The sequence below is a fragment of the Primulina tabacum genome, chromosome 8 (assembly GCF_025594145.1).
Source record: "Primulina tabacum isolate GXHZ01 chromosome 8, ASM2559414v2, whole genome shotgun sequence".
Lineage (NCBI taxonomy): Eukaryota > Viridiplantae > Streptophyta > Magnoliopsida > Lamiales > Gesneriaceae > Primulina > Primulina tabacum.
This window is the reverse complement of record NC_134557.1, coordinates 11,351,893-11,373,478: the sequence shown is the minus strand read 5'-3', so window position 1 is coordinate 11,373,478 and position 21,586 is coordinate 11,351,893. Positions and strand designations below refer to the sequence as shown.

Below are 21,586 nucleotides of genomic sequence, written 5' to 3'. Positions count from 1 at the left end.
AGCGTACCTCAACTTCAACTTACAATACCACATAAATCTTAAGGAATATCAGATGAACTCGTCCAACGATAAAACCTACAATATAAATTCGCTATACACTTCAATATACTGCATTACAACTGACTGAAACAATTTAAATTGAGCGGTTAAAAATCGAATTCCGAACAGCCTATAAAACCCGATCAAATTCTAGAATTCAAGCTTAATACCTCAAGAAACGAAGCTTAAACACGCAATGGTGATCTCGCGAAGATGGCTCGCCGAAAATGTCGTCGGAAACACTGTTTACACGCCGGAAACCTAGCTGAAAAATAACTGAAAATATAGGGGAAAATCTTAATACTTCACTAATACAAACTATCCACCAAGAACAACCAAGAATCGAAATCAAATCCTCACCTAAAATCGGATCAAAGCTCACACGAACAGTTGCTGGAAACTAGGCTGATCTAGCTCTTAACCTTCCGATTCATGGCAATAAAGAAACTAATAGACTGGTGGAAGAAGAGTGCTAACCTACTGCTCTATCATTCCGGCCGCTGGCGGCGTTGCACGCTTGCTGCAGAAAAAGGAGTGAACGACGGGATGCAAGGCTGAAGAAGAGCTTTCTGGATTTTGAGCGATCTGATTTCTTTCTTCTATCAAATGGACTAAATAAAATATAAATGGGCTGAGCCTTGCTTATTGGGCCTCACACTTGGTCTAAACTCCATATTTCTTTTAGACAAAAAAGGGAGATATTATTGTTACCCCCAATTATTCGACCCGACCCTAAATATTTGTGACCCGACCTGAACTCTAAATATCCAAGACCAAACACATGCAAATGGTTGGCCCATTTTTGAAGCAATTATGATAAGAGTTTACGAAGTCCAGACTGTTTTCTACTCGAAAAATGGGTCGCGTAAGACAATTAAGTCTGAGCAGCCGAGCTAAATGATAAATTTTATCGAGTCAAGCCAAATAATTATGGGGGTGGATACACATTTATGTTAATGCAAAACACGTGATCAAGTCTTTTATAAAGGAAAAACTTTAATAATATCAAAATATGATATACATTCAAAAATTATAATTTGTCAAGAATAGGGTCAAATCAGTACCAATCTGATCATGAATGTTGTGTTTCAAGGACTTATCTTACTAACAGTTCTTCTTCTATAAAGTATCTAACTCTTAATTCTATAAATACTAAGTACTTCACATGATTTTACACATTCACTTATTGCTATCACAAGCCCTACTTATATCTCACACTCTCAAGTTTTGTCTCGATATTGACTTAAGCATCGAAAGAGCTACGACAAAAAAATTTTCCGCGTCATCTAAATTTCTTTCGTCTATGCATATCCATATCATGATTCTGCTCGGCCCATATCAACGTTGCAGTTCAGATCGTTTATTTTAAACCACCAAGATTACATTGACTCATCACATCATCGAAAACAAAAAAATCAACTCTGATAATAATACTCATGTCTTAAAAATTAAGTTAAAACTGAATCAAATCTTTTACAACTTTTATTGTTGTATCTATTTAAGATAAAAGAAATTTCACAAATACCTGAAAAAAGCGATTGCCATTTTTTGTTCGCATTTATTTCTAAAAAATAAATAAATTTTCGTTTTTCGAGATTGTAAGGTTCCATTTCTTCTCCCTGGTGATGGTGGCAACAAATTTCTTAATTATATAGTAAGTTGCCAATTGTACACAAATGCCTGTTCATTCAATTCAAGTCAATAAAATCCTGGATCGTATACTCGTTTTTTAGGGTACTCGGAAGAATTGAGGATGGCGGAGGAAGGAGGAAAAGTGGAGGTGATACACATGTGGTCTACGCCGCGGTCTGTCAGTACAAGCCTCATGTATTCTTTCGCTCAGGTGAATTTCATTTCAGTGTTTATTCATGCATTGATAGAACGACTGATCACAATTTAGGGATGGAATAGAAGGAGAACCTTGATTCCATGTTTATTACTCTTTCTTTGCAAGGCTACTTTATTATCAGTGAATGTTGTTTTGTAGGGGCATTCCTATGCCATCTGAAGAAATTATCAGTGAATGTTGTTTCCCTTGATCATGTGCTGCAGGGTATTGTGCGAACGGAATAGATTGCATTTGAGGAGTTATCATAATTATGTGATAAACCCACGAGGGATCTTAAAGAAACATTTCATTGACTCTTGCAATTTTTGTTCTACTATAGTTTCTCTGTTTCAACGCGTGAAGGAACTAATCCTTCCAAGTTGATTGAGTGATTTTGACTCTGTGTGTCAATTATCAATGGGTTGGGAAAGACAAGTAACGATTAATGGGTTCTGAAGTTCTATTGCATGATATTCTCTATTGTCATGATTCATGAAACTGTGTCATACAGGCTTTGGTATGAAAAACTCACATAACTACCTTATCTAATGATTTCCTGCATAAATACATACTATAGTGGTGAAGCACAAGATCTTGTTTAATTCTAATGTGCACTGCAGCATGGATTATTACTTTACTTTTGATTTTAGGTAATAATAGTGATTGATTGAAGAATTCAGAGATGAAAATTCACTTAAAATTACATTAAATTCTATTACTGGAATTTGAGTAGAGAGTCGTGGACATCAATCACACCTTTCAAACATCTTTTGGGTTGCTTGTCGGATCTTGCGGGAATGCCATTTTAATGATGCTCCAGTTTGGGGATGTCCTGGTTGTCTGATACTTGGTGGCTGAATTTGGGAATTGGAGAAAGGCCCCCAGAAATGTCTGAAACTTAGAGCACTGAGATGGGTTTTTAAGGGTACCATGATGAGTCCGCGTGAAGCGAAGAATAAGGGATGTGGAAATGTGGGATTTTTTCTTACTAGATAACGTTTGTGCTAAATATATAATAGGCTCCTGCTATTGTTCCTTTCAAGGCCTAACATACTATTTTCTTTTATGTCAGCTTGTGTTGTATTTTACATCCAAACTAATTTAGGTGATGACATTCCAAAATTACTTATGAGGATATTTTTTGTTTTGAGCATCCAGAGAGATGACATGGAAGTCCTTGATGAACCCCTCTATCCAAATTATTTACGTGTGACAGGAGCGGCAAGGCCCTACAGGGAAGAACTCCTGTCAAAATCGGTAAATATACTCTTTGATCTGAAATTATATTCATGCCTGATGCTTGCTCAACAGTATATTATATGCAACTAGCGAAGAACTGTTTTTCTGAGCTTTAAATTTGTAAGAATGTGTGGTTTATGTTACATGTACTAATTGACATAGATATTGATAAATAGAGGGTGAACTTGTTTTAATTTCATCACCTACTTCACTCTTGTCCCAGTACTTACTTTTTTGTGACCTAACTCTACTTATATCTGCACAAATAACCGCATGGGTTAGTCGTGGGATAATTAGTGTACTGGTCGCCCTGGAATTCTGAGTGCTTCCATGGAGAGTCTCAGAGCCATATATAACAAGTTAATGGGTCACACTTGGTGCTTGTTTTCATCTCCATCCTCTTTACCCTTTGCATTTTAGCGAAATGAGTGCAGACTTCTTCAAAGGGATTTGTTATTGTTTCTTGTAAATTTTGACCGAGTAAATACATTAAATAACAAGCATTTTGTGTGTGTTAAGTTTCATTTTTAAATATCTTAGTATCACTTTCTGGAATGAATAGGAATCAGATGGAAATAAGGTCGTGAAAGAGATCATTTATGGCCCTGGGAAAAAGAAGTACAGATTTTGCAAGGTAATTGTTCTTTACTCAAGAATGATTAATTTGCAAGGTGAAAAAGTTATTGTGATATTCTTTAATGCTGGTTGGTTACATGAAATTTACATCTTTAGTTGAAATCGAAAATTTGGCATTGTGACAGTCAACATCGCACTTTGCTTTATCAGCTGCAAGAATTTCGTACTGTGACAGTTAACATTGCAGTTTTCTTTATCAGCTGTCATCGTTCCACGGATTATGTTCTTTTACTTTCTCACTTCCCGCTTTTTTCCTTGAAAAGAGCAAGTAGCTAAACTAATGGAGTGTTTTTTAATCTACAGCCTTGACTAGTTATTTCACTTCTTTGGCTATGAATCTATTTATGAAACTTTGTTATACTTTATTTGACATTAGATAGTGATCTCACACCATTAACATCTTTGCTAAGATAGAAACAGTTGCAGTAGGGCCTAAATGTGAAGGAAGGTGGTTGAATAAACTTTTATTATGTAAAAAGATTTACCCATTCGAACTTTATTTTTCACCCGATACGACAGAGATGCGGCAACTCTATATTCTTAATAAAACTGAAGAGTGTGACAAGTAATTAATTGGTATTAGATAGGATAGTGCAAATAAAAGTATGCGACATATAAATAAAACAGAGAATCATATAGTATAGGTCCGAAGGTTGATTGCTTATGATTGACCCCACTCAGGAATTATGCAATCTAATCCTCATGCTAACACCTTGTGGGATTTGTTTAACATAACTTTGGTACAAGTGGCTAAACAACCACTCAAGAAATTTTACATTTTCCTCCGACTCAGCTCAAGCACCGAGGAGTTTGCAGATAACCTTCTCTCAATGTATATTCTAAGACACTTAGAGCTTTTGAGAATCAACGAGCTCGGAAGAATTGGAGTAAATTATTGAGAATGCTTGACATCGTTGATTCAATTAGATATCTTAAATTTCTTTAATGCTTTTGTCATTATACCCTTTAATTTCAATAGTCAAATTTTGATACCGGATATGGGTTCTGCAAACTTTAACTAACTGATTATACTGCATTACTGTTTGAAAATAGTTTTTTTTTTCTTTGTAACACTCACTTACTCATCAAATGCTTCATCAAATGTAGTATATTCTTTGTCCGGAATGAACGATGTTTTGAAATTGAACCGCTGGCCTCATTCTTCAAAGATAGCCCTGAGTTTATTATTGATGTTGGATTTCCGTCTGAAAAAAATATAGAATGGAAGCTCTAGCTATTCCAGGGACGTGGTATTATATTACATTGTTAAAACTGATATTTGTTTGGGTACAATTATGCCCAGGAAGCACTTAGCAGCAACTAGAAAAGGTAAAATGAAATTGAAGGGGGAAGTTGCTGACGCAAATTGATTAAAAATGATATTGAAGTAGGCCTGTTAGAAAGAAAGATTATTATTGAAGAGACGAGTGAAAAAGACTTGAGGACAACTGATGAAAATAAAAATGATATTGAAGTGGGGTTTTAAGAGAGAGATTAATAGTTAAAATGAGGAATAAATTTTTGTCACTTCAAATTTGAAAAAACAATCATATAAAGGTCAATTGTGGTTTTTCACAATTGGGAAAATCATAGCCCATCATCCACTCTTTATATCTCATCTCTAACATGCCCCTCGCGAAATGAATGGAGGTGTCAATAAGGCTCAAGTGCAGATCCTTGTCCGTTGCCTGTCTCCCATTCTCTAGAAAATGGCCTCCACTTCTAACTATTTGTACGTTTGGCTGAGGTGGTCATCTAATAGTATGCACGCCGGAACAAGATACTCACTAAAATAAATAGAATAACATCATTATATTAAATGAGTCCATTAAAAATAAATTTCTGGTTGGAATGTTGTTTCAGAGTCAAATTTTTGCAACTAATAAGGTCATGCACAAAGCATACTGTTGGGGTGTTCGGTTAGATGGAATATGTAAAATCTGCACTAGTTTGGATTTAAGGTACAAACATGGTATTAACATTTGATTTGATTACTCATTTTTCTCCTCGCCTTGCAGCACATTGCTAGTCAGCGATTGCCTGGTCTACCAGCTGAGTTAATGAAGAGAGGAAAACACTTCTTATTGATAAGGAATCCGCTTGATGTGCTGGTAAATTAGATTTTTAATGAACTCATATATTATTTTAATTTTTTATTTATCAGACCCTAGCATTTGTGTGTACATTGTTTAAATTTATATAATTCTTCCCCACACATAAAATGATAGTCACATTTCAGTAAACTCACTTACAAAGACCTTTTTTCCCCGAGACAAGCTCACTATGATGTGATAAAATTTGCAGGAAACTGTTGGTATTTTTTCTTATTAATCACGTGCATCATGATTTCATTGATTACATTTGATATGTTGTATCAGACATCCTATGACAAGGTAACTCCCCCATCACACATTGCTTTGGGGTATGAAATAATGGTCTCCATTTACAGCGAGCTCTGTAATCGAGGGGAATCTCCTTCTATCATTGATTCAGATCTGCTTCGAGAAGATCCCGAGGTTTCAAAGAGTTCTCTAAAATATGAAATTGTATTTGTTCTTACCTTTCATTTTCCTTTTCAGTTTTTGTTGTTTCTTTGCAACAAATGCCGTTCATCTTTGCTATTATCGACTTAAATAAGGTTTCGTTTTTCTGCAGCATGAATGTGTGTTTCGTTTCTTCTTTTCTTTATGTGTTATATCAGAATCATATTTGTATGCATATGCAGACGAATAATATCGTAATAATTATCAAAACAAACCGTATTTTATTTGTGTTTGCTATTTCTCTTCATGGAATAGATATAATTTATTTCCTACTTTAATTGCGAGTACGTCTTGCTGACTTCCGTGTTTTCCATAATCTTTGTAAAGTTTAAACTCGGTAGTTGTCTTTGTTGTATTTCATTTGATTGACGAAAGGCGAACACTGTTTGAATAGCACATTTCTTTCTTATAATCTGCACAATAGTTTTCATTGCACAAACTTTCATTAAAGTGTAAACAAACTAAATCCTCATAAGTGAGGAAACCAGATTTGATAATGCAATAAATTGTTTTTATTTTTTCTTGGCTGATAATATTAATCTGTTTTATTTCTACCAATTGCTTTCAGATATTTTATTTAGTCAAAATCTATATAACTTCTGAGTTTGTGTGTGTTTGTGCTTTTGTTCTACATGACACGAAAGCCCCTGTTTGTTATGAGTTGTTGAGAGATATGCTTGTAGACTGTGTTGGGCTTTGAGAACATAAGTAATAGACTATTCTTTATATCTAAGTAATTTCAACGCTGGTTTGAGTTTGTTGTAGTTTGTATATTGCCAAAGACATAATTTTCGAAGTCTGTGCTTGAAATGATGTTAGTTGAAAATCCTTTTGATGCTATTTGAATAATTGATCATCCTTTTTCGTTATGCAGCCTACTTTACGTGGCCTATGTGACGATCTTGGTATTCCATTTCAAGCTGCGATGCTCAAGTAAGGCAAAATAATTCCCACGTGTAATCATAACATACAACTTACATAAAACCTCCTGTCTGAAGTCTTCCTGAGAATTTTCTTCTTATTTTACAAACTTGTGCCTTGTATTAATAATTTTAAGGAAGAATATGTGCTTTGTGGTGACAGCCTAACCTTTAGTTGAGAGAAGAAAACAAGAGAGGAGAAGAGAGGCACAGAATGACAGATAGGGCACAAAATAGTTCTAGATTAATGTCACAAAGTACACATGAGAAGAAATGGAATTCTGATAAGAATTTTGAAACTATTGCGTACAGCTGAGGGCGCTGTTTAATTTTTTAGTTCCCTAATTGGATGTAGCAGTGTTACAAATGTAGCAAATACATGTGCGCCATGTCCCTGTTTTGGCCTTTAAATGTACCATTTTTGTTTCAGAGTAAGTAAGTCAAAGTGATTGATCACTATTGACCTCATTAATGCGAGGGAAAAGAAGCCACCTCAAATAATTAAATATACTATTAAAGACTACACATGCTAAAGAAAAATTGTATCCCCAAGAATTGCTGATTGGATAGGACATCGAGGCTGTAAAAAGTCATTTTATGAAAGAATCTTCTTCGTTTAGCTTATTTACATTTTTCAAGTTGCCTAATGTTTCTCTATTGGACTTGTGTAGTGCCTCCAAGATAACAATGTTTTTTATTTTTATTTTGGAGTCTAAACAGACCCCAAGCCACTGAGTGATCTAAAGTTTTGTACTTTTATTTTACAATTATGTCGTTTAGAGTGTACCTTGATTTCTTTTCTGTCCGAGATTTAATTGTCGGTGGGAGCGGGTAATTGGAAACAATGCATGCTGGTCTTATTCATGGGAGGGTGGGTGAGTATTGACAAATAGTTTTACCACGAGTTACTTTGGATCACTATCCAATTATTCTGGATATGGAAAAGTGTAAACGGGGTTCGTCTCCTTTTAGATTTGAGAATGTATGGAGCACAAGAGTTTCAAACCATCATTTTTGTCGTGGTGGAATGCAAAATTTCAAGGATGGGAGGCGTACAAATCTGAGAACACTCAAAGCTATTAAATGCGATATTCGATGATGGAATGAGGAGGTTTTCAGGGTGGTGGAGGTGAGGGAGGCTGAAATGAGAGAAAAAATTAGAAGGTTGGATGAGTTGGAGAGTGAGGGCGGGGATTTGAGGAGAGCAGCCTAAAGGAAGGAAGCAAAATGCGATTTACCACGAATTACTTTGGATCACTATCTAGTTATTCTGGATAGGGAAAAGTGTAAATGGGGTTCGTCTCCTTTTAGATTTGAGAATGTGTGGAGCACAAGAGTTTCAAACCATCATTTTTGTCGTGGTGGAATGCAGAATTTCAAGGATGAGAGGGGTACAAATCTGAGAACACTCAAAGCTATTAAATGCGATATTCGAAGATGGAATGAGGAGGTTTTCAGGGTAGTGGAGGTGGGGGAGGCTGAAATGAGAGAAAAAATTAGAAGGTTGGATGAGTTGGAGAGTGAGGGCGGGGATTTGAGGAGAGCAGCCGAAAGGAAGGAATCAAATTGGGTGTCAGAAGAAATGCTGTGTCGAAGGAATCAGATGAGCAATCAAAAAGCGAAGGTCAAATGGGTTAAGGAGGGGGATCACAATGCAAAGTTCTTTCATTCTCTCTTGAATCAACGGATGAGTAATACTACCATCAATAAATTGGAAAGGGATGATGGGTCGGTTACCGTTGATTTGGAATCAAATAATATCAATCATAGTTAAATTTTTCGAGGAGTTGTAGAGTAAAACAAATATGAGGGGATGTGGTATTGAAGGAGTAGAGTGGTGCCCCATTTATAGTGAGTTGAGTCTAGAGCTTGAGGAACCCTTCTTAGAAGACGAGGTCAAGAAGACAATGTTTGAGTGTGATGGTTGTAAGGCTCCGAGACCGGATGGATTTACCTTGAGGTTTTTTCAGGATTGTTGGGATATTCTTAAATGAGATATAATGAAGGTTTTCAATGAGTTTTTCGAAGGGCATATTATAAATGGAACTACTAATGAGACATTCATCTGCTTGATCCCAAAGAAACAAGATTTGATCAAGGTTAAAGACTTTAGACCTATTAGTCTTACTACTAGTATGTATAAGATAATAGCTAAGTGTTATCTGCAAGGACGGAGAAAGTTTTTGTCATGCACAATATCAAAATATTAGAATGCATTCATTGAGGGGAGACAAATACCTGACGGTTATCTGATTACGAATGAAATAGTGGAAGAAGGAAGGTGGAAGGGGAAGAAGGGTGGGTTTTGAAGCTTGATTTTGAAACACATGTTAATGTGGATTGAAATTTCCTGGATCTTGTATTAAGGTAGAAGTGGCTCGGTGAGAGATGGAGAAGGTGGATCAAGGATTGTGTCTCGTATGTGTCATTCTCGATTATGATTAATGGGAAGCCAAGGGATAAATTTCAAGCACAGAGAGGGCTTAGACAAGGGGATCCTGTGTCCCCATTTTTGTTTAATATGGTAGTGGATGTGTTGGGGATGCTAATTGATAAGGCCAAGGCCTTGGACTTAATTAAAGGGATGGAGGTGGGTAGAGATAACTGATATTTTGTTTGCGGATGACACACTTTTCTTTGTCAAGAAGGAGAATCATGTCAGATTTTTTGTGGAAGTTGTGAAATCGTTTTGTAAAATGTCTGGGTTAAAAATCAATTGGAAAAAGAGTGCTTTGTTGGGTCTTCATTGCGAAAAAGAAGTAGAAGATTTAGCTCGGCAATTGGGTGTGGAACAGAGAAATGACCATTTAGGTATTTGGGATGCCTTTAGGAGGAAATCCATTAAAAATCTCGTTTTGGGAACCGATTCTAACTAGGTTGTCAAGAAGTTGGCAAGTTGGAAGAAAACATTTCTGTCAAGTGGGGGGAGGTTAACGTTGATTGCAACCGTTTTCGATGCTCTGTCGATGTATTACATGTCTTTTTTTAGGGTACCAAAGGGCATAGCGGGGGCGATGTAGAATATTATAAGGGATTTTCTTTGTGATGGAGCTGATGGTGAATCACATAGTCATATGGTTGTCTGGGAGCCGGTATGCAAACCCAAAAATAGAAGGGGGTTGGGTATTGGGAATATTTGTTTGAGGAATAGGGTCATGTTAGGGAAATGGATGGTGGAGGTTTTACGCAGAAGACTGGACGTTGTAGAAGAAGATTATAGTGAGTAAATACGTGTTACAAAATAATAGATGGGATGCAAATTTAGCAAGAAACGTGATGTTCAGATGCCCCTTGAAGTTTATTTCTATATCTTGCCCGACTTTTCATCAATTAGTGAGGATAGTGGTTAGAGGAGGTAACAAGGTCAGGTTTTGGGAGGATCTGTGGTGGGGGTATTCTTCCTTACGGGATCTTTATCTGTCTTTGTTTCAGATTTCTTCGGTTCATAATATGCCTTTATCTCATTTTGCTTTATTTGATAATTCTTCCTCTTCCCCATCATGAGACTTGCATTTTCGGAGGGTTTTGAGGGATGAGGAGTTGCGTGAGTTGAGTGCGTTATTAGGAGATTTAGATAGGATCAAGTTGATTGAAGGGGTAGATGATGTCCGAGTATGGGGTGGGGATCGTCAGGTTTCTTTTCAGTCAAATCTTTCTTTGAGTCTTTTCTTTCGAGTAGTAGCTTTCCCGCTTTTCTATTTTACAATGTTATTTGGAACGCTCCAGTTCTAACAAAGATTCAAGTATTCTCATGGAAAACAGTTTTGAGTAAGTTGCCGACTTCGAAAATGATGCAAAAGAGATGACCCACGTGTGTTCTGTGCCCAAATTGTTGTGTGTTGTGTCGGAATGACAAGGAGACACAAGATCAGATGGCCCACATGTGCTCTGTGCCCAAGTTGATGCGTGTTGTGTTGGAATGACAGAGAAACACATGATCATATGTAGATTCATTATACATTGACGAGTGGGTTGTGGGCTAGAGCTTTAGAAGAACTGAGATTGGTTTGGAGATGATGCTGAAATCAACGCAAGATTTATTTGATACAGATTTTGGATAGTTTCTCGGCGAGAGGCAAGATTTTTTGGAAAATGGTGGTTTGTTGCCTATGGTGGTATGTATGCATAGATAGAAATAGAAGAATTTTTTACAACGTTGAAGATCGAGAGAAGAGCGCTTAAAAGATCAAGATCAAAATATCTACTTGGAATGTCTCGATGTCAGATTTATTGAAAAATTGAGCTCTTATGTAATATTGATAGGGCTAGGGTCTTGTTTAGTATTTTGTCGTGAGTAGATTACTAGTCCGCTTATTGTAATTAAAAAAAGCTATTAAGTATTTAATAAATCATTGTTTCTTATATAAAAAAATAAAAATCCAAGTAATAGCGTATGTTAAAGCCATTCTAATTAGTGATGGCCATGATTATGCTTTTTTTCACCTGTCATAGATGAAACCAGCTTGAACTTGTATTCTCTGGCCATGTGATCATTATTTAGCTTCCATTAAGCTTTTGTGTTTGATATTGTTGCCTTTCATTTTACCAGACTAGATCAAATCTCTGGGGATCTACTTCTCTCTGGCACCATCGCTATTTTTTCCTTTCCTGAAATTTCAGTTAAGTTAAAGTATGAATAATTGAACTTTTCAGATGGGAATCCGGGCCAAAACCATTCGATGGCATGTGGGCACCCTATTGGTACAAAAATACACATAGATCGACAGGATTTGAACGGCCGAGGAAGTATTCTTCTGTAAGTGAAAGCCACTTCACATGTTCATTTTGTTGGGGGTATAGTTACTTTAGTACTAAAATTTACCGTATAGCCATGTGAATTGTGTGTCGATACTGATACTTCTGTTTCCAAGAAAGGATATAGTGGAGCTAAAGTCAGGATTGTTTAAGCACAAAATGCCAATGTTAGTCCACTGGGATCCAATCAAACTTCTATTTGAGGGTTTTTTTTTATGTATAACCTTGGGTTTTATAGGGGTATCATTCCTCGAGGGAATGTGAGAAGCTGAAGCCTGTAAATATTTTATGGGGAAGCTATGTGGGTATAAAATATGAACTTGATGAGTAAGCTTCTAATTGAGAATTCCACTTGGCCAGGACTCATGTACAATTATATTTTTTACTTTTATTAAAGGCGCTTACTGATTTCTTGTCCAAATCCATTCCTCATCCATGCTCAAATGGGGTGTCAAATATGTTATGTTCATTGAATACTCTCAATTAGCAAATTGTTGATTGAAACCTGTATACATATTATCATACAAAGGTCAGCATCAGATGCCCTACTTGTAGGGATGTAATCGAGTCGAGCCGAGTCGAACTCTTTGAGCTTGGCTTGTTTATAATCGAGCCGAGCTCGAGCTTTATTTAACGAATATATTCATGGCTCACGAGCTTATTCAAGCTTTTATCGAACCTAAACGAGCTCAATAAATATGAATTGTACATTTAAATATTTATTAAATTCATTAAAAAATAAATTATACATTTAGAAAAAAATATAATATTCTTATTAAAATTTGTCAATTTATTATAATAGATAAATTTAATAGATTTTTCTATATATTTCATAATTAATGTGTTGAATCAATAAATTAAATACCAAAATTATTATTTTTCATCTAATATATTACTTATGAATTTACTAATGAACATGTTCACAAGCTAACGAGCCGAATATTGTAGAGCTTGAACTTGGTTCGTTTATCTTAACGAGCCTCATTAAACGAGCTCAAACGAGCTTTTATCGAATCGAGCTTCGAATAGCTCACAAACGGTTTGGTTCATTTATATCCCTACCTACTTGCAATGATTAAAATCACTATTTTGAAAATCTCACTTACATCATGCGCTGTTAATTGTCAACTTGATTGGGTTGTACTTGCCACACTCCCACACTAGGAACAGTTCATGAAGACCTGGACAAATGTTTAACCTCATTTAAATTTTCAGCCATTTCCATCATCTTTGTACAACTTGCTGGAGCAAAGCTTACATTTCTACAATTTGCTTAAGCTCTTCATGAGGCAGACCGCTACAAAACCCCTCCCTTCAAAATTTCTTGTTCCTGCCAATGAAAAGTTACTTGTTTGGGTTGGTGATGAGATATTGCCCCGTGAAAGTGCAAAGGTATGCTGCTATGAACATGAAAAGATTAAACTTTCTCCAATAATCACTGAGGTCTGAAGCTCTTACATTCGGTCTAAATGTGCCAAAATTACTCATGTTATTTCTTTGTCATGCAATGCTTCAGGTTTCAGTGTTTGACTCCGTTGTCCAAGGTGGTGATGCAGTTTGGGAGGGTCTTCGTGTTTATGATGGGAAGGTATTCAAAATGGAGGAGCATTTAGACAGGTAAACGAGTTAAAGAGGATAGAAATTAATATAATAGAATGTATGCGATTACCTTTTTGTGCAATCCATTTTAATAGTGCATGTGTTATCTGATTGTAGTATTCAAGGCAAGTATAACAAAGATATTGTAGAATAGAAGATGTATCAGTGAAAGAATCTATACTTGGTTCAAATGAACTCATCCCACAATATTGTAATTTCTACTCACTCACGGATTTGCGGTGAGAATTTGTTTGGATTTATGGAAGCACCTGGGTTTAGATGTCAATAAGTTGGGTACTAGCCAATTACCCTCTTTGTTTGATCCTTGCGGACAAGTTGATAGAAGGCCGTGCATTATTGTTGTGACATTTTCATGCAACCAATGCGGGTTGAGATGCTACAAATTGATAGAAGGCCGTGCATTATCATCTTTCAAAGAGCGTTTCCATCTCTGTTTCAGATCTCCACAACTCTTAACTAACCTATTAGCAACTTCATCGATGTCATGGACCTCCCGGTTAACTCAAACTTTGACTGGTATGCTTCTGTGCATTTCAGAAGAGCTTTAAATGAGGTCGAAATTGTTGAGTTCAACACTCTATTAGGGGTTTTAGATACAGTTCATTTGGAGTTGGGCATGGAGGATTTTAGGGATTTGATTGGGCGAATCTTCAGGGTCTTTTTCTGTTAGTTATTTTTATGACTTTTTTTCCCGATCAACAACTTCCTTTTTTTTGTTGTACTACACTAATATCTAGAAAGTACCTATATAAGGTTCAAGTTTTCTCATGAATTATGGCTTTGGGGAAATTTCCGACTTGCGATTCATTGCAAAAACGATGGCCTATCTGTGCTTTAAGTCCGCACTGGTGTAGCTTATGCCGGAACAAAGAGGAGGATCAAGACCATCTATTTTGTATTGTTCATTCACGAGCGGAATTTGGATCGAAGTATTGCAGGAATTGGGTTTCGAATGGATCTTTCCAAGAAAGGCGGAGGACATGTTTCTTTTGGAGCCAGGTATACTTACCGGGAGGAGCACTAGGTGTTTTTGGTATTTGGTAGTTCATTGCCTATTTTGACCAATTTGGTTGGAGTGGAACAAAAGAATTTTCACTGACATAGCTGAGTCTACATATGAGGTTAGGGTGAAGATAAAATTCAGAGTCGCGAGTTAGACGACAAAGTTGCTAGAGTTTAACCACCTTTTTATTTCAGATGTAGTGAGGGATTGGAAATTCTATGCTATTGACGACAATTTAGTAGTTTTCTTTCTTTGTGGTTTGTTTGCGGATTTCTCATCCACTTACTTGTACCTTGTTCTCTTATTCTAATAAAATTTCGTTTACAATAAAAAAAAAGTTTGTTGTTCATGGTCCTTCCACTAGTTTAGGTTCATTCATGTATTGATAGTTTCGTGAAGGCTCTTTAACACATTTTCAATGGATTCTGATCCGGCCCCTGTTCTTGTGAGCCTTATTTAAAGGTCGTTTTGTAGTTGTCAATTAAAATGCTTTAATCATTGGGTGAGACTCTGTGATTCAAGCTTTATCAATTTGGATGCCTTAGCTATTGGTAGCAGATCTTAGGGAAGAGGTACCTTAATTTTTTTGAAAAAGAATGAGTTATTTTTTGAGCCAAGAACTAGTGAACAAGAATGTTTATGAAGTCATTTAATTATTTCTGTCGATATGTTCTTATTTTCAGGTTGTTTGACTCGGCAAAAGCTCTAGCATTCGGCAATATACCAACTCGTGAACAGGTATTCTTGAACAAGAGTACACAATGGTTGATTGAAAATAATGAAATTATGGTTGTTGGAACTTCATCTTTATAGCATTTTCTGTTGTAGGGTTGCACACATATAGTTGCTGAATTCAGCTATCTATGCCTAATTTAACATGCTTTGTCCTGCAGGTGAAGGAAGCGATTTTTAAAACTTTAATAAGGAATGGCATGTTCAATAATGCACATATTAGACTGACTTTGACTCGTGGGAAGAAGGTATGTCTAGTTTTTTTCTTATTTTAGTTTCCTCCTATTTGTACGGGGAAGATTTGACTTCTCTGTCCTAGGAGCAAAACAAACAAACATTAGAACACTTCAATGGATTTACTTCCAATAACAATGGTCTGATAGGATAATTTTATCTGCAACTTGTACACCATTTCTCTCCCACCTTCTTTTCAATCAATAACGATGCAACTGCAAATTAAGGAAACAAAAGACATTTCTTTTGTAAAGAGAGCAATGTATTAGCCGCATGTGAGGAATGCTTTCAATACACACATCCTTAGATCTTGAAATATTTCAACTTATTTCGTTCAAATTCAAATAGGTTACTAGGAAATTAGAGTATGTGATTTTAATGGAAAAGGAGACAACAGATCCTATTTGTCGCCCTTGAAATTTCAAGATACTCCGTGTTGAGAAACTAAGTAGCATGACACATCCTGTCATGATTTACAATGGAAAATACCTTGTTCAAACATGCATCACACGCTCGAATTCAATTTCAGAATTTTGGGAAACGTTTGCAAACAACGTTTTACTAAATATTGGAAACATGTCGAACTTACCCTAGCTTTCGAAGATAGAGGTCATTTACTTGATACTCTTTTAGATTTTCACTCTGGTCAATGTTGGATCAATTCTATTTTGTTTTGTAGGTTACTTCTGGAATGAGCCCAGCGTTCAACCTATTTGGATGTACCTTGATAGGTAATATGCCATTTTTATTTTGTTAGCATTTATCGAATGTATAACATGATGAGTACGTGTACGTTGGTTTCATTCTGTGCTTTCACAGTTCTTCCTGAATGGAAGCCTCCAGTATATGACAATTCAAGGGGTATAACTTTGGTGACAGCAACCACACGCCGTAATTCACCAAATGTAAGGTCTTAAGTCATTCACTGTTTGCTTTTATTTCGCAAAATTACCTCATCCTTTTCTTTTATTTCATTTTGTGCATTTTTTTGGAAATTTAGCACTTCATCATGCTGTGATCAAGGTAAATTATTCTGTGCACAAAATTAACCTGTTATGATCTTTACCAATGCTATGATCCATCAACAACGTAAGGTGGTTCAGTGGCTGTGTATAAGTTTGCAGTGAAAAATTTATGATTGCCATTCGATGAATTGAAACTTGCCGTTAGATATAATGCTCAGGAGTTCTACGCATGTATTATAAAATCGATGCTAGCTTTTACCATATGACACATAAAATTATCTGTTGCAGAATTTGGATTCGAAAATTCACCACAACAACCTTCTAAACAATATTCTTGCTAAGGTAAATTACTATATGTATCTTTACAAAATCGACTTGCTAGGATTTGTTTTAACATTTTGACCCTGAAGTTCTTGACTTGTTGCAGATAGAAGGGAATAATTCACATGCCGATGACGCCATCATGCTTGACAAAGATGGCTATGTGTCAGAAACTAATGCAACGAACATAGTGAGTTTCGTGCACTAGGCTGAAGTGTGCAATCTCCTGAATAACTTGCTATCAGTGAAATTTCAACATGATGGAATCTGTTGAATGAATTTATTTGCTTTTCGTTCTTTTCCTTCCCCCCCTTTTTGCGGTTCTCAATGTTGATAATTTATGCTTATGATAGGTGTCTTGTATTGTATGAAATCTGATTTTTAAGTCTTTATGAGACAAGGAGGAGGAGTTGGTAGGATTCTATCTTGTTGAGTTTCAGTTTAGATACATTGCACCAATTTGTTGGTCGATTACTAGGCTCCAAATTTTAGCTTTTGCATTTTGTTAAACCTCCTTTTAATATTTAAATGATTTTATCTACTCATATTCCAGTTTCTGGTGAAGAAAGGCCATGTAGCAACTCCCCATGCTGATTATTGTCTTCCTGGCATAACACGGGCAACAGTAAGATCCGTAAATACTGTTCCAAGAGTCTCTTGGTGTTCATAAGTGTATAAAACGACAGTTTTTTACTTTATTTTTTTCTTGAGTTTTTATCTTCCTCAATTTTGTGATGATCTGTGAAGAAAAATTAGACTGTCTTGCAATATGTGTGGTTTTCTCAATTAATAATTTAAACTTACAGTATGGCTTCTATATCACACACATTTTCTCTTGTGAGTATTTGTCGCGTAAATCAAATTAGGATTGAACTTTCCACTGGTGTGTGAATGGATCTTCGAAGTCTAGTCTGTATTTTATTAAGACCTCAGATTTGTTTCTTATCTGAATGTGGGGTCGTATTGAGAAATAACAAGTTTTTTGAATGTCAGTCTGCGCTACTTGGACTTGCAGTCCATGCTAAATATAAATGACAGTTCTTGCAGTTAGATGAGAAAAATTTTCAGCTTTGTTATACATTATGAAAACAAATAATGTATTATGCAGGTGATGGACCTTATTGTCAATGAAAATTTGGATTTTGAGGAGCGGAGAATTAGTTTATCAGAGTTCCACACGGCAGATGAGGTATAACTTCTCTATTTTCATCTCAGCAGGGAAGTTTTGCAATGTCAATGAGAATCTAGTAGATACTGTTCGGCATACGAAGCAAAGCCGACTTTATTGAACACTGAAAACAACTTACATGGGAGGGGACTAGGCTAAGACCTCCAAATAATTAAATTACAATAAATCATCTGAATTACATAGCACACCAAAAGAATACATCCAAAGAGCGATTGATCTATGTGTCACCTTGTTTTTTGCATTATTTGATACCTCGTATCACTTATCTTCAAGAAGTTCACAGTTGATTGTGTACAGTTAAAAATGGATAAGACTATTCATAGTTGCAATTTATGTTTTATTTCAGGAAGGGAAGTGTACATGCTTTCTCCTTGTAGCGTTACATGTTTACGCAGTTTTGTTTTTTGTTAACCCAAGTTTCTGGGTTTTTACATGTTTTTAGAATTTATTCATCTCTCATTCATCATTAGAAATAGTGAGACAAGTAACTCATCTAGCTAGTTAGATTGATGTTGTTTCATGTTTGTCGTCCTTTTATTGCAAACATATGTATTTATGCAACAGTTTTGTTGCAGGTATTCACTGCAGGAACCATGGGAGAACTTACTCCGGTAAGTCCATATGATACTCTGCTGGTACATCTCGTCCAAACAATTTTGATTAAACGTGGACAGGGCTAGGATTCATGTCAAATATTGTCAATGTACTTCTGCAGAATTCTAAAAATAAACAATTTGAATACTGTTACTAACATTATGTTTTATCATCTACTTTAACATTATAGGTATAATTTAAGATGAAGGCAGTCGAGATCATGATGTGATGTTGCCGGTAGTGAAGATAACTAGGAAAAACTCGTAAAATTTACATACTGACTATCAAAATTTATCCAAGTCCATTCAAGAATTTATTACCTACTCTATTGTTTCAAGCGCTGATATTATTTGAATCAATTGTACCTCATTCATCCAAGTAAAATCAAGCTTCCTATATTTCGATGCTAGATTTCATATCATGCATGAAGAAATTAACGTATTGCCCCTAATCATGGTAGGTTATTCAAATCGATGGTCGCACAGTTGGTGATGGTAAAGTGGGTCCTGTCACTCAAAGAATACAAAATGCTTATAAAAAGTTGACTGCAGATTCAGGCGTCCCTATACCCACTTATCAAAAGCCTTGAAAGGAAGCTCGACAATGACAACTGTGTGAAATTGTGCCAGGTCACTACGATTGAAGAAGGTGACTAGTTCGATTCTTACAGCTGCATTTTATCCAAAATAAATAAGATGGTTTTTGATGAATTGAATTTTTTAAACTTGTGGCTTGTAGGTAACCTAGAACTCGAGATCAGAGACATTTTTTTTTTGTCTGAGGAATGATGATCAAATTGCTATTTTGATAAGAGAAATGGAGTATCAAGTTCATGTTGATTTTCTTGTTGCAACGAAAACTGTAGGTTGTCCCCGATGATTTTTTAGCAGGGTGGTTGGTGAACTACAAGTAATGTTTTTTTTTTTTTTTTTTTTTTTTTTTTGTGCCTCAATTTATCATTCATGTTGGTTCAGTTATAAATTATTTTAGTTGAATTTTCTCTATAAAAGATTTTCTAGGAATATTATGTTATAATGAGAAATGTGTTTAGAAAGGATAAATAAATAATTTAAAATATGTTGCTTTTAAAAAAGAAACGATTGCTCGTTCTTGAAATATTAAAAAATAAATCGAACGTTGAGAAATTATATTGAGTTCGGTTCTAAATCGAGTGGAAGAAACTTAACACAATTCTCTAACAACCAAAAGATGCACAAATTTGTTTATAAATATTTAGAGATTAAAAATTCATACGTCATCCTTTTTTCCACTGTCGGGAGGTATCTACTAGAAAGACTTTGATTTGTGTGGCACCTTGTACAAACTAAATCCACTTCGACTTAAGACTTATCTCATGCCTAATCGAAACATCTAGCACATTCTTGATTGTAAATCGTAATCTTACAATCCGCTTAATGTTTATTGTGATATGATCAGTTAAAGGTGAAAGAAGTTTAGAAGGGCTGGTTTGAATAAACACTAACAATTTTAATAATCTTTTCTTGATTTATGAGTCAATTTAATGATAAACTGATACGCAAGAATCTTGTAAGTCGATATCAATCAGTTAACAATAAAAGTGCGGAAATCAACTGATTGATGTATAGAATAAAACTGAAATAAGAAGACACAAGATTTTATGGATGTTCATAGATTCAAAAACTCTTATGTCACATATTCTATCACAAGGATAGGGTATTCACTAAAAGACTTTGATCGATACTAACAATGCCAAACTGAAACTCTTAGTTACAAAACAGTTTACAGTACTCACTTGACTGAAATACTTTAGCACAACTGATCTCTTCAAGATCAAGTATTATAATAATAACAATTTGTGCTTGTAAGCTTGAATTATAGCCTTGAATGTTATGAATGTATACAATAAGCGTGAGCTTTGAGGTTTGCAAAGATTTCAGCAGATCTCAGTTGATAGAATAGTATATCGATCGGGTTGATTCGTAGAGTTGTTGAGAGTTACTTCTCAGCTGATATTCTCTGCTATTTATAGGTTTTGCCTCCAACTGTAATATTAAACACGATTTGAAACTTTATATCCGTTATTTATCACGTCGACATTCTTCTGACAGTCGTACACTGTAGCTTTTCTGAAATACGGCTATCTCATTATTTGTTGCATGTCAGCTTTTGTATTGTTGTCGATTGAACGTCCTTTTCCTTAACTGATGACGTGTACTGCTGAAAGATCAGTTGATAGAATGTAGCTGATAAGCTAACAACTGATTGTAGTAACTGATCAGTTCCAACTGATCAGTCAGTTGTCTGCGTAGTTCAGTTGCTAGTCCAGTTGCTTTTGAAAACTTGCGTATTATTCTTCAGTCACTGGCAACCGATAGTTTGCGTATTTTAGATCAGTTTCTATTATATTAAACGCTCAATTTGTCAAACTTCCGAAATTTAGTTTCCAACGTAATATTTCTTATGTGCCTCTTTGATTGATGGATGCTACATTCTTGAACTTCTTGACAAAAACAACTTTGTCCATTTTTTATGTCATAGTTCGATTTTAACCAATAAATTAATTTTGTGTGCATGAAGATGCTGCAAATTTTATACAATTGCGATCTTCTATGAGTCTAGTTTCCAATACAAAAAGATGTTCATTATTTGGACAATCGATCAAAGAGTTATGTAATTTTTCCCAAAGTTGTTGTAAGTAACCAGAACTTCTCGGCTATGCATAAAGTGTGAGAAAATATTTAAAAATACTATTTTAAAATAAAACCAGTTCAAAATGTTTTTTCAAGAACAACATGTTTTGATACCACTTGTCAGGATCAAAACTATGTTTAGAGAGGATGAATAAATACTTAAAATATTTTACTTCTAAAAGAACTATAATAACTCATTCTTAAAATGTTAAAAAATGAACCGAATATCGAGAAATTATATATTAGATTAGTTTTAAATCGAGCGAAAGAAACTAAAACCTAACCTTCTTAGAACC

The 21,586-nt window shown here is 35.4% G+C and overlaps 1 protein-coding gene across 3 annotated transcripts; it reads left to right on the top strand.

Annotated features, from left to right (window-relative positions):
- The first annotated feature begins 1,555 nt into the window (after positions 1-1,555).
- On the top strand, positions 1,556-19,589 carry LOC142553741 (branched-chain-amino-acid aminotransferase-like protein 1). 3 transcript variants are annotated; one of them, XM_075664203.1, is made up of 21 exons: positions 1,556-1,693; positions 1,773-1,882; positions 3,026-3,124; positions 3,669-3,740; positions 5,761-5,853; positions 6,121-6,288; positions 7,160-7,218; positions 11,859-11,961; positions 13,176-13,352; positions 13,477-13,577; positions 15,267-15,321; positions 15,477-15,563; positions 16,229-16,280; positions 16,369-16,454; positions 16,803-16,856; positions 16,942-17,025; positions 17,389-17,460; positions 17,944-18,024; positions 18,600-18,635; positions 19,079-19,266; positions 19,357-19,588. In XM_075664203.1, exons 2-20 carry the CDS (start codon positions 1,793-1,795, stop codon positions 19,205-19,207), a joined length of 1,698 nt encoding a protein of 565 aa, XP_075520318.1. In that variant the 5' UTR covers positions 1,556-1,693; positions 1,773-1,792; the 3' UTR covers positions 19,208-19,266; positions 19,357-19,588. The 3 variants fall into 3 exon arrangements, with proteins under 3 accessions (XP_075520318.1, XP_075520320.1, XP_075520319.1); XM_075664205.1 differs by having other exon boundaries at positions 6,121-6,258; positions 19,357-19,585; XM_075664204.1 differs by having other exon boundaries at positions 1,577-1,661; positions 19,357-19,589.
- Positions 19,590-21,586: the final 1,997 nt, after the last annotated feature.